The 13813-nt window shown below is 38.4% G+C and overlaps 1 protein-coding gene across 5 annotated transcripts in view; it reads right to left on the minus strand.

Annotated features, from left to right (window-relative positions):
- The window catches only part of LOC120635493 (zinc finger and SCAN domain-containing protein 31-like), a 117004-nt gene that overhangs the window by 5869 nt on the left and 97322 nt on the right, over nt 1-13813 (minus strand). The window contains exon 6 of one of the 5 annotated variants that reach the window (XM_039906526.1): nt 270-1524. The exons of 1 other annotated variant lie outside the window; for it this stretch is intronic. In XM_039906526.1, the coding sequence (XP_039762460.1) occupies nt 956-1524 (569 nt within the window). In that variant the 3' untranslated portion in view covers nt 270-955. Of the gene's footprint in view, nt 1-269; nt 1525-4067; nt 4911-8675; nt 9283-11908; nt 12611-13813 lie in introns of those variants that run through there. 3 more of the 5 variants (XM_039906524.1, XM_039906529.1, XM_039906534.1) reach the window with 3 other exon arrangements.

Genomic DNA, 13813 nt, shown 5'->3' on the forward strand with positions numbered 1-13813 from the left:
CTTTATGTCAACCGATAGACGTCCACTGCTGGACATAGGGATTTTGTTTGGAGTTCCAGATTCCACGGTTTTGTGCCGCTTGGATCCAGTGGCTACCTGCGACTCGCTTAATGTCGTCTATCCACCTCGTTGGGGGTCGAGGCTGCCATTCCAGGACCCCAACGTCCATACTTTCTCCGAGCTATGTGTCCCGCCCATCGCCACTTCAGCTTCGCGACTCTATGCCGCTGAGCTATGTCGGTAACTCTAGTTCTCCTACGGATCTCTTCATTTCTGATTTGATCTCCATCGCCCGCTGAGTGACTCTGGGCCTTCTTATGAGGCCCATTGGCCCATTATATTCTTATTAAACTCAAATTAACTTTTTGAGCTACATGATGATATAGCAAATTATTGTGGCTTGTGGTAATATGTGTCAGTAGCCTTTATTTTAGATGAGATTTAAAATCTGGACTTTTACATATTGGCAAATTAAAAGTAAAACTACAAACGATTTCTGGCTTTGCTCTGACGTCTTTATGGGTGAATGTTTATGCTGTGAAGATCTGTCTAGAATAGACAAAGATTTTTATTGTTGGAACACTTTGCAGAGATATGCGAACTTTTTATCGCAAGTGCCCAAAAATGGTACCGTAACTCAAGCTAGTCACAGACTGCATCGTGCTGCTACGATCTACCTCGAATACTCCAAGCCTTATCCGTTACCTGCCGTTATTTTCATGCGTTTTGAGACGTCAAACTTGACGTAAATATTAAATTTGAAATAACACTTTCTAAGTGTGCGGACGAGAATGTTATATGCTGGTACGATCTACCTCGAATACTCCAGGTCTTATATCAGAGCGGTTATTTTCAATGTCAATCTAAATGTTTATTTGTACATGCGTTTTGAGACGTCAAGCTTGACGTGTACATCAAATTTGTAATAACACTTTCTGTGGGTACGTTTACGCGTTTATTCCAACTCGGGGTGTTTCGTCTTGATATGATAGTTCAAACTGCTGCTCTGAACGAAGGCTTCTTGGCAGTGCTTGCACACGTGAGGCCTGATGTTCAGGTGGATCATCATATGCTTCTTGAGATTGTTCCTCCACCGGAAGCACTTGTCACAGACGTCGCATTTGAACGGCTTCAGCGGAGTATGCTTTATGCTGTGGTGGTCCAGCTGCCTTTTATATTCGAAATTCAAATTGCATATCTCGCAACGGAACTGCTTCTCGCCCATGTGGAAGAATTTTTGGTGTTGCAACACTTGCCAGGGGAACGCGAATTTCTTTCCGCACGCGCCGCAAGATGGCGCCGGCAGCCCGTGGGTTTCCATGTGGAACGCTCGCATGTGCCCGGGGACTTTCACGTCGCAGAGATGGCAACCCCGCAACTTCGGGCGTTGCTTCAGGTGCACGTGTTTGTAGTGCTGCGTGAAGGATGTCCTCTTCTTGTAGACGTTCTTGCAGACGTTACAAGCGAAGCTCTCGGAGCCGTCGGCCTCGCGGATGCGGGTGAAGTCGCCGTATATAACAGTACCTAGAAATAGAAAAATATGACGCAATGTAAAAAACGATTTTCTGTAATCGAAGACAAAAAAGTAGCTTTAATATTTAATAATGTTACGAGTTTACACTCGTTACAAATATAAACACACACACAATATTGCATATCCACATAATATGAATTTTTATGGTTTATAAAAAAAAATATTTTAACGTTTACGAAGAAATTCATTGAAATTGAAATTCACCTTTTTAAAATTTTTTTTTTTAATATTATGATATACTATGACGTCCGACCGGCGCAGTGGGCAGCGACCCTGCTTTATGAGTCCAAGGCCGTGGGTTCGATTCCCACAACTGGAAAATGTTTGTGTGATAAACATGAATGTTTTTGATTGTCTGCGTTTTATTATACGTATTTATGTTATTTATTAAAATTTTTATCAGTCATCTTAGTGCCCATAACACAAGCTACGCTTACTTTGGTGCTAGATGGCGATGTGTGTATTGTCGTAGTATATTTATTTATTCATTCATACTGAAAGACTTTTTCCCACATACCTTCCCTGGGACACTCTTAGAGAAAGAACTGTCATAAAAATATATGTAGTGACACGGCTGCCACTGTATATCCTACCTACACATACCTACTACAGTTTCACATTACCTATTATGGTAACGTGAAACGGTAGTAGTTGAGTTGATTACAAAAATATATTATGTTTGGCTCAACCTTCCCCGATGTTGTTGTAAATTGGCTCAACGACTATTTGATCCCTGGAGACAGATTACCAATTTGTATACAGAAAAAGCAAGTTACCGTTTCCGAGTCAGTATGATTTGTATATATAAAGCTCGCATCCTTGAGATGTACATAATTGCACAGCTTCTACCCCAACTTTTTAAATGACTGTGGATAACTCAGTATGCGTCTTTGGAAATTTATTAGTATATATGTGTGTTTTAGTCGAGAGCGCGGTTCGACGACTGTTTAAGAGCCTCATAAACGGGCAATCGCAGCGATCGATTGCATGCAAATCGCTGCAATTCCTCGCTTAAAAATTTAGAAAAACCACACTGTACATACAAGCAATCAGTTACGGCTATTACTACGCCTCATTCTCAACGGGACTTGTGTTAACAGAGAGCTCGTTCTAGTAACAGGCCCCAAAACTTGTGCAAGTAGTTGACTCTATCTGTGCAATGAGTTGCAAGCGTCTCTGAATTTTCTATTCCAGGAATACGATATGTAAATTGTATAGCAGGAAACTCTGCACGTGATTGCTCGACTTACGCAAGGAAACTTCAGGTAGAAACTTGCCAGATTGCCAACAGATTGATCTCCGAAATCGCCTTCGATGTAGGTATATGGACGATGGACATTGGACATCGATTTATATCCGCTTTCCATATTCTATCTATCCGTAATCTACAGATTGATTACTTAGCATTAGCAAGTTGTTATTATATCCATACAATTTATAACAAAAACAGCTTTGCTAAGCCACTGATCAACTAATTACAGATAAGTAGATTGAATATGGAAAACTGTCGTTAAAAAATCTAGTGTTGAAAATAGTTGACCATTTTTATTGTCAATGGTTACCGATAATATTGATGTATCGAAATCTATATAAATACTAGCGGACCCGAGCGCCGTCTGTCGGGCTAATTTGTGAATCTAAACCATCCAGGGTGCCACCCAAACGCATACCAAAAAATTCATTCAAATCGGTCCAGCCGTTCAGGAGGAGTTCAGTGACATACACACGCACACAAGAAATATATATATATAAAGATATAATATTGTATATAGAAGTCTATATAAATATGATGGTTTGACAATGCGGCTGGGCTTACCCCGTTATTGTAGTGCATCAGAAATGTTCGCGAGGGCTCATACTGATGACTTTTTTGCCATCAGAAGAAAACGAATAGCATCCTTGACGAACAGAACGTGGGTAAGCAATAACTGCATTCTGAAAGCATTAATAAATCGATACGACTCTCCGATTTACAAGCTGTATATTAAACTCCACGCAGGGCTGCCTGGACGCAGAAATTCTAATTTGTAACTTTTTGTATATTGCATATAAATATTTAATGTAAGTTTTTTTGATTTAGTATAGTTTTTAATTATTCTGTTATGTAATAGTGCAGATGGGTCATAGTAGCAAATAATTTTTTTTTTTTTAATATTCTCTATTATGGCCCTTTCTGCATCCCTGCTTGAGACGCATTGCTAAATGCCTCGCCATACAAAACGCGTGCCTAGCGAACGTTAACTGGATAGAAGCAGGCGTTACTTTGGATATTACTATCCATAATATATTATGAAAATAAAGCTTAATTTGCTATACTCCGCGAACAGCAGGATAATGTATGGTTTAGCAAATTAAGCTTAATTTTCATAATAGTATAAAAAACACTGATTTAAACAACATTGTGCAAAAAATACAAGTCAACCCACTGACTACTTTTCGAGTTTTGCCAACATTAACATGCGAAAGTTGATTGGAATATCCGGATTTTTGGAGACCATTTTGGGAAGGAAAGTCGAAAATAAAAATGTCAATATTGATTTTTATAAATGTAATTGAAAACGACATGTAAATTACAAATTCGCTTTATAATTATCCAATTCATTGCATAGCATGATTAGTAACAGATCAGTTCAGGTCCTTAATTCGTTACTCGGATCGGGACAAAGATTGGGCCTTCCTTGGAGTCAGCGTTTTCGAGCCTGTTCACCTTTATAGGAAAGTATTAAAAATATTGACCAACCAGGCTTTTTCAGGCGATTTATGATGGGCAGTTACTTTTTTAGGCGAGTTATCATGCGGAATGGTTAAACTAACTCAGGATGTCTTCTTGTTATATGGTATTGCAAACTTGTCTTCTGAACGAAGGCCTCCTGGCAAACGCCGCAGACGTGAGGCCTCACGTTTAAATGTATCATCATATGTCGTCCCAACCCATTCTTCCATTTGAATGTCTTCTTGCAGATTTCGCACTTGAACGGCCTCTCCGGGGCGTGTGTCATCTTATGCGTGCCCAAATGGTTGATGGACTTGCATTTGAAATTGCACACTTCGCATTTGTAGTTCCTCTCGCCCATATGGTAGAGTTTCTGATGCCGGATCACTTCTGAGGGGAACGCAAACTTCCTGCCACATGCACCGCATATAGGTGCGGGTATACCGTGCTCCAGCTCCATGTGGGAGGCTCGCTTGCGCGTGCGCACTTTTGCTTTGCATATGTGACAGCTGCGGAGTTGCGGGCGTATCCTCAGGTGCACCATCTTGTGATGCTGGCTGACCAGGTCACGCCTCTTGAAGTGCTTATCGCAAACGTTGCAGTTGTACCTTTGCGTGCCGTCCTCGTTTTTCGTTAGTGTGAAGATCAGGGGTTTATTCTCGCCTAGAAAGAGATAGAAGATACATTTGTAATATATACAACGTGTAACCGAATTAACAAATAATGTCGAAGGATGGATAAGTATATTTCACAAGGAATCACCCTGTAGAAATATGAAATTAAAAGAAGCATATTTATTTTTTCCATACAAACGCATTCAAAACATTCCAAGTATTTACTTATGACAACCCTATTGAAGATAAAACCCTGACACGCGCATAGTACCTACGCTACGCGACGCATACCTGGTAAAGTGAGACGAGTCACATGATTTCAATTTATATATGATTTCAATTTATATATGATTTCAAAACTATGGCAGTGGTTTACTCAAAAACTAATAGTTTCGATTGACAGTACTAAATAAAAACTAAAACCTCGATTCCACGATACTGTGTGCTATGCAAAAATCCTGACATCATTGGATGTCTAATTATTTGATATAACCAATTTTATTACACCTTTTAATGACACTTTGTTATATATATGCCCCTCGGTTTTGGCTGACATATTTCGTTTAAAGATTTTTCAAATTAAGTGTTTTTTGTCTGTTACTCATTTTATTTTCAATCATCATCAAAATTATCACCATCCTATTAAAGTCCCACTGCCAGGCACAGTTAAACTCTGTCATAGAAGAGTCGGTTTAAGAGCGTATACCCACGACGGTGCTTCTAAACGGGTTGGTGGGTTTTAACGATTATCACCACCAATCAACAACCACGAAGCTTATTAATAATCATCTTAACTTAATCTTCTGCCAAGGTGATTTATTGTGTTAAGCACAATTTAGGGTGATCCAAAAAAAAAAATTTTTTTCCCAAACAGGCTCATAAGTTTATTTTGGGTGTAAAACAAATTCTGTGTAAAGATGAGTACTTAATATTAATATTAAGATTGTCCTGATCGCATTTTTTTTATTCACTTAAGATTAACATGGGAATGAATTTTTTAAGCAAAACTTAATAATAAAATGAATGTGAACATAATAATAGAATGAATTGTTTATTTTTTGATTTATGGCAAAAAAAAAAATCCTTAAAAGCATCATGTTTATTTGATTTAATAAAAAAAAATTATTGGTCAAAAATTGGTCACTCCTATCACCTCTGCTCACCCTAAAACGCCAGAATATTTGCTATAAAGTTCAATTTTATTTAAGGTACGAGGACAACAGGGGAACAAGGACCACGAGATCGTACGAGTAACTGATAAAATATAGCTTTCAAACGCTGTGGTGTATCAGTCAAGAAAAAAAAATCATAAGTCTTTGTCTCACGTCTCGCAAAAGACGAGACAAGATAATTCAGAAATTATGAATTCCAAATTCCAGGGATCGAACGCGGGACTTGTCACTTATAACCCCACAATGTAGGTATGCAGTGGGCTGAGGATCACTATTGAAAGGTTAAAGGACTTAACTTCCTTGTACTTAAGATCAGTTATTGTAAAAAAAAAAAGTATGAAAAATATTACAAACATCTTTATTTCAATATAATACAACGAACGTATAAAACATAGAACAACCGCTAAAAAATAGCGCAACGAAAACATACACTCGGTGGGAAAGGCTTATGAATGAAATGAAAATTTATTTGTACACATATAACATATAACTCAGCATATAAGGCCTGTGCCAGAAGATATCGCTCTTTCCTTACATGACACATTTTTATTTCAATTTATTTATAGAATACATTAATTTATTTTTTGACATGCAAACAAAACAAGCGTGTGTGTGTGTGTTAGACTGATTATTACTTATGTAATAAACCTTATTGTTAATTGAGTATAAAATGTTTAACAAGTAACACTTATTTTAGAAGTTGCAAACGGAGTTTTTTCATAAGTCAGTAATTGTAACCATTAAGTAATTTTAGTTTTACAGTCTTTCATTGGTATATATTAAATGATACAATAAACTACCCAATGACATCATGTAGATGTTATTGGATAGTTTATTGATACTCTTACAAAGTTCAAAGTTTGTATTTAACGTAAGCTTATAGAAAAGTTATATTATAGTAGAAAGGTCTACGTAAGCGATAAAAAAACTGGTTTGCGAATTATTGCTCTAGCCAGGTTGCTCTTCAAATAATTTTAAATGGCAATGTGAGATGGTGATAACAAAAAAAAACACTTCTTCTTCTTAGACCAGGACTCGTTTGGAACCTTCGTAGCTTTAGTTTGAAGTTTACGAATATGGTTATCGCCATCATCTCACTAACGTGTAATTCTCATGTAATGTATGCATCAAAAGTGCCACCTAAGGGCCGGGCCAACTTGCATAAAGATATTTTTGTCTTTGACTTTTGCTTTATTAATTCTGTTATATAAAAGACTGGATTGTTTTTTCAATTGTTTAGTAGCAAAGGCCGTTTTAGTGATAACTGAAGGGACAACAGTTTTATTAGTTCTTTTATTTAAGAATACTTCGATCAATACGCAAAGTTTATGTAATTTAAGAGTTGCATTTAAAACGTATAATTACTATAAGAAGGTTACTTGAAGTGTGCTTCGCATGAGTTTGCTAGTCACAATGCTGGCAGATTAACTGCCGGCCAATCACAGCTGTTCCCGTGCTGCATGACGTACATTAGAACCAATCATGTATTCAAGTGTCAATTCATAGTGCGTGCGCATATCGAATGACTGGTACCCATTTCAATTACAAGTTTGTTAGAACGGGCGACTTCTATGTTTTTTTCTTTCGCTGAGCTTAACTGATAAAATCATAAGCTTTCAATAACAAACATCCATTATTGAAATACCTCGATTCATAATTAACATATTTTAAGAAACCTTTAGCCAGATAGCGTTCTTCTCCAAAATGGGGAGTATAGGCATATCTTATGTTTCACTAATATCAGAACTATAATCCCTTTTAAGGTGAGACCAAACAGGCTGCGTCAAACTTGCGTCCTCGTGCGTCCAGTGCCAAAAAACTACCATCACAAAAAAGCGCGCGTTTGAGATAATACCAGATTCTGAACATCCCAGATTATCATAACACTAGGTTTTCCAAATACTAGATTGTCTTAATACTAGATTCTAAACATACCAGGCTAGCAGAATAGCAAAAGAGCAGAAGTTTTACACAGAAAGTAGTCTCAATGACTAATGAAGAACCCAAAAACCGTGCCTACCTTGTATGAAGTGTATACTAAGATGGCGACATACGCTTTAAAAAAAGGTGATAAACCAAAATAAAACTAAAAACTGCTTAACAATGAAATACACAATTTCAACAAAACATGACGTGATGAGGTTTAATGTACCTACTCTGGCAATATATCAACCGATTACCGGCCCATAACAGGGAAGGGTTAAGGCCGTAGTCCACCACGCTGGCCCAGTGCGGATTAGTGGACTCCACCACACCTTAGAGAACAGTATGGAGAACTCTCAGGCATGCAGGTGTCCTCACGTTGTTTTCCTTCACCGTTGAAGTATGTGAGATTTTAATAGCTTAAAACGCCACTAGGCTATCACTGCGATATAAGTATCTGTTCTGTTTGTGAATATATAATATACATTTTACTATATCTAATTGTTATATTAATAATATAAAATTCACATCAATACACAAACATAATTTGTACACGCAATACACCGACGCGTTAGTTACACGAGCTTAGGCGAGAGTGGACGCGTCTGATAAAGCGCGCGAGTGTCGAGACTGCGCTAGGAATCTTAGGAACGTTCCTTAATATACCTTATTCATTGAGGACCACATCATATATTATTTCAATCAGGCCTATGGGACCTTTGTGACGTAAGATTGACGCGGCGGTCTTGCCCTCGCTTTACACCATTTCAGGGTGTTTCTTCAACACGTGATATTTCAAACTGCTCTGCTGTACGAAAGCATCCTGGCAAATCTTGCAAACATGGCGTCGTATGTTATTGTGTATCAGCATATGAGTTTTCAAACCGCTCCGCCATTTGAATTCCTTATCGCAGATCGCGCATTTAAACGCCTTCACGTCCGCATGCTTCGTCTGGTGATGCATGTATTTGCTCCGTCCGATAAACGTCAAATTGCAAGGCTCGCAACGGTACTTTGATTCCCCCATGTGGTGGAATTTTTGGTGTCGCAACACTAGCCAGGGAAATGCGAACCGTTTGCCGCACGCGCCGCAAGATGGCGCCGGCAGACCGTGCACCTCCTCCATATGGTAGGTTCTTTGGTGCGTGGGAACTTTGACGTCGCATAGATGACAACCCCGCAGCTTCGGGCGGAGTTTTAGGTGCACTTGTCTGTGGTGCTGGTGAACATATTTTCTTTGGTTGAAGCTTTTATCGCAAACTCTGCAAGTGAAGGTTTGCGTGCCGTCCGCTTCTACGGTTAGCGCGTATTCCTCGTTCACATCATCTAGAAAAGATATAAGGGACAATTAACTAAAACTTTTGAGAATTTTTTGTAAACAAAAAAAACAGACTTCTGAAACGATAAAATTTTGTTTAAATAGCGCTACAAAGCGAACCCAGCTAACAAAAAAAGAGATAGAAATCACCCTTTCTAACAGATTGTCATTCGAAATTGCTACGAATCACTCTATATGCGCACGCAATATGAATAGAACTGCAAAAACATGATTGGTTCTACTGTACGTCATGCAGTACGGGACCAGCTGTGATTTGCCGGCAGTTAATCTGCCAGCATTGTGACTAGCTTAACGCATGCGGGTCACACTTCATAATCCACTCCCACCGAGGCTACGTTTTCGTTGGACTATTTTTGACCAGTAGTACTAGCTTCCAGTCGGAATAAAATATAGAACTCGGAATTGCTAGAAACGCATTTTTTTTTGCTGCACACATGTTTTAATCCGGAAAAAAAGGATGCATAAACCGCAAGTGAAAAATAAATAAAACAGCAATATTAGAATTAACATATATACTTTATTTAATAAAGCGTCATAATCATTATTAGAACATTACAGAATATTTTAGTAAAAATTAAAACGAAATTGCAAATTAATTAAAAATATTAGGTACTATAGTGTTAAATTAAAATGAATGAATGAATGAACGAATGAATGAATACACTTTTATTGTACACCACATAAACATATAGTAAATATTCTTTTATAAAAGTTTACAATTTGGCGGACTTATCGCTACATAGCGATCTCTTCCAGGCAACCAAAGGCGTAAAACACAGCTCAAGATCAGAAGTAGGTGGTGCATATAAATAAATATATATATTTGCATATATACCTATATATACAACTTAAACTTACGTTTGGTGGTTTAAAGACGGAGGATTGGGTCAAACTCAGTAAGCAATATAAGCGAGATAATAAATACATTGTTAAAAACGTGTCTTATTTCAGAACTAGCGGACCCCCGCGACTTCGTCCGCGTATGAGTCAATCGGGAAGCTAGAATATATCTGATGCTAACATCATAATCGTCGTGGGTAGCTACGTGTATTTTACGTGGTATTTCAGTTGATACATTCATTCATACATACATCCATCCTCACAAACTTTCGCATTTTAAATATTAGTAGGATTACCGTCCTTCGATCGTTGTCCCATATGCCTTGCGACTAACAGTTATTTGTGATGAGTTTTGTTCTTTACCTCCGACAACATTTATCAGATCTTCATTAAAATGAGACACTACTAGCTTGATAGTATACACTTTCAAATAAAAAAATAATTATTAAAATCGGTTCAAATTTAACGGAGCTACGAAGTAAAATTGATAAAAATTTTCATCCCATTTCCCGTAGGAAAATTATTGTTTATCGGAATAAAAAGTAGCCTATATGTTGACCCGGAATATCTACTACCACTATACCAAGTTTTATTTGAATCCGTTCAGTAGTTTTCACGTGATGTCCGGACCAGACAGACAGACAGACAGACAAAAATTAAATAAAAATCTGTTTTGGACTCAGTATCGATTATAAAGCATCCCCCGGTCAAAATTTTCAAAATATATTAAATGTACAGAAATCTTCCAGTTACAGTTTTATTATAAGTATAGATATGCAACGGTGTTGTGTTGTGACGGTAGATCAGAATCACCGATCTCTATTATACTACTAGCGTTCCCTCGCAACTTCGTCCGCGTATAAGGCGACCTTAAAAGATAAGACATATGCTGACGCGGTCTTTTTTTTTAGAACTTTTAAAGGGACACAACTATGTGACTCTTAAAAGGGAACATCTTTGACATAAGCAGTGGCGTGCACTTTATACAAGCACAAAAGCACTGCCTACCCTAAAATTTATATAAATATAACTGGTATAAGAGGAGTATTTTTGTCGTTTTATGCAATTTTCCTGCTGCTGCATACCCTGGTAAGAAGCCGAGTGCACGCCACTGGTCATAGCTACATGATTTTAACGAAACTTTAACCGTTAACGTAGCGCACGCAGCGGAAGCTCCCAAAAGGAAATAAAACTCCCGATTTTAAAATATTCTTCATTGGTGCTACGCTCCTTTTTCCTATCATCGCATTCCTCGATTAATAGACTATCCAACACTGAAAGAATTTCTCAAATCGGACCAGTTGTTCCTGAGATCATCGCGTTCAAGCAAAAAAAGACAAACAAACTCTTTAGCTTTATATATTAGTATAGGATTCTAAGTTGTAATAGAGGTTGTAGCCCAGGAAATGGTGATAGCCCAATGGGTAGGATCGACTTCACTCCCGAACAAAATGTTTGTGTGATGAACATGAATGTTTAACAGTGTCTGGGTGTTTATGTATAATATAAGTTTTTATGTATATCATTCATAAACATTCATCAGTTATTTTAGTACCCATAACACAAGCTACGCTAACTTTGAGGCTAGATGGCGATGTGTACTCTGTCGTAATATACAACGTGTAACGGAATTACGGAATAATGTTAAAGGGTGCATAAGTGTATTTCATAAGGAATCGACCTGTAGAAATATAAAATCCAAAGAAGTATATTTATTTTTTCATACAAACTATTTCAAAACATTCTTAGTGTTTACCTTTGACAACCCTATGGAGCGACGCGTACGTAACAAAGTGGCAGGAGTCACTTATTCTTACTTTCGCCTGTGACGTTAGGGCTGCATCTCTCAGTAAAAACTATGACAATGGTTTAATCAAAAGTTAGCGTTTCGGTTTCACAAATAAGTCAGGGACACAAACGGTTTCACAAATAAGGACAGTAAATAATGTATATCTAAAGCCTCCGAAGTATTATTACGGTTTTTATTTACATGTTGTATCTATATTTATAAATCGTCATGGAGTAGCATATGTCTCCGTAGCCCGCTGCGCCATTTGAAAGCTTTCTCGCAGAATTCGCATTTGAACTGTTTGACGTCCGTGTGCTTCGCCTGGTGACGATTGTAGTCGCTCCGCCTCTTAAACTTCATACCGCAAACATCGCAGCGGAACTCCCCCATGTGATAGGACTTCTGGTGTTCTAGAACCTGCCAGGGGTAAGCGAACCTCTCGCCGCACGGCCCACAAAAAGGCGCCGGCTGCCCGTGACAGTCCTCCATGTGGAAAGCGCGCATGTGCTTGAGGACTTTGACGTCACAGAGGTGACATCTGCGCAGTTTCGGCCGCAATTTGAGGTGCACGTGCGTATAATGCTGGTAGAAAAGCTTCCTCTGGCCGAAACCTTTATCGCAAACCTTGCATGTGTACGTTTTGATTCCGGCTTCTATTGTAAGCGTGAAGTCCTCTACTATTTCGCCTAGAAAAGATATAACGGGGAGTGAATTAACTGAAATTCAATTTAAACATTTGTTTTATATCAAATATATCTTCTATATTCTGTACAACGTGTAACAGAAATAATGTTGAAGTATGCATAAGTATATAACATAAGGAATCGCACTGTAAAAATATTAAATTAAAAGAAGCATATTTATTTTTCATACAAACGAATTCGAAACATTCTAAGTGTTCACTTCATCATCGTCATCATATCAATCGATAGACGTCCACTGCTGGACATAGGTCTTTTGTAGGGAGATGTCTCTTAAAAAGTTCAAAGTTTGTATTAAACGTAAGCTTATAGAAAAGTCCTATTATAGTATAAAGGACTACGTAAACGATAAAAAAGCTTGGGTGTAAATTATTGCTCTAACCAGGTTGTTCTAATAATTTAAAATGACATTGTGAGATGGTGATAACAAAAAAAAAAACACCCGGCTAAGTTTGTTGTGGGCTTCTTCTTAGACCAGGACGCGTTTGGAACCCTCGTAGCTTTAGTTTTAAGTTTACGAATGTGGTTATCGCCATCATCTCACTACCGTGTGGTTCTTATGTACGCATCAAAAGTGCCACCTGTGGGCCGACTTGAATAAAGATATTTTTGACTTTGACTTTGACTTTGACTTTGGAGTTCCAAGTTCCACGGTTCTGAGCCGCTTGGATCCAGCGACTACCTGCGACGCGCTTAATGTCGTCTGTCCACCTCGTTGGGGGCCGACCAACGCTGCGCTTACCAGTTCGGGGCTGCCATTCCAGCACCTTGGGACCCCAACGTCCATCCTTTCTCCGAACTATGTGCCCAGCCCATTGCCACTTCAGCTTCGCGACTCGTTGAGCTATGTCGGTAACTCTGGTTCTTCTAAGAATCTCCACATTTCTGATTCGATCGCGTAGAGACACTCCGAGCATAGCTCTCTCCATCGCCCGCTGAGTGACTCTGAGCCTTCTTATGAGTGTTTGCTTATGACAACCCATTTGAAGATAAAATACCGACACGCGCATAGTACGTACGCTAAGCGGTGCGTACCTAATAAAGTGACAAGAGTCACATGGTTTTAATTTTGCATGTGATGTTAGGGCTGTATCTGATTTCTTACAGTGAAAACTATGCCAGTGGTTTACACAAAACTATTAGGTTTTCGGTTTCACATCACAGAGATAGTACATCTCTGAGACTTAC

The sequence above is a fragment of the Pararge aegeria genome, chromosome 26 (genome assembly GCF_905163445.1).
Source record: "Pararge aegeria chromosome 26, ilParAegt1.1, whole genome shotgun sequence".
NCBI classification, from domain to species: Eukaryota; Metazoa; Arthropoda; class Insecta; order Lepidoptera; family Nymphalidae; genus Pararge; species Pararge aegeria.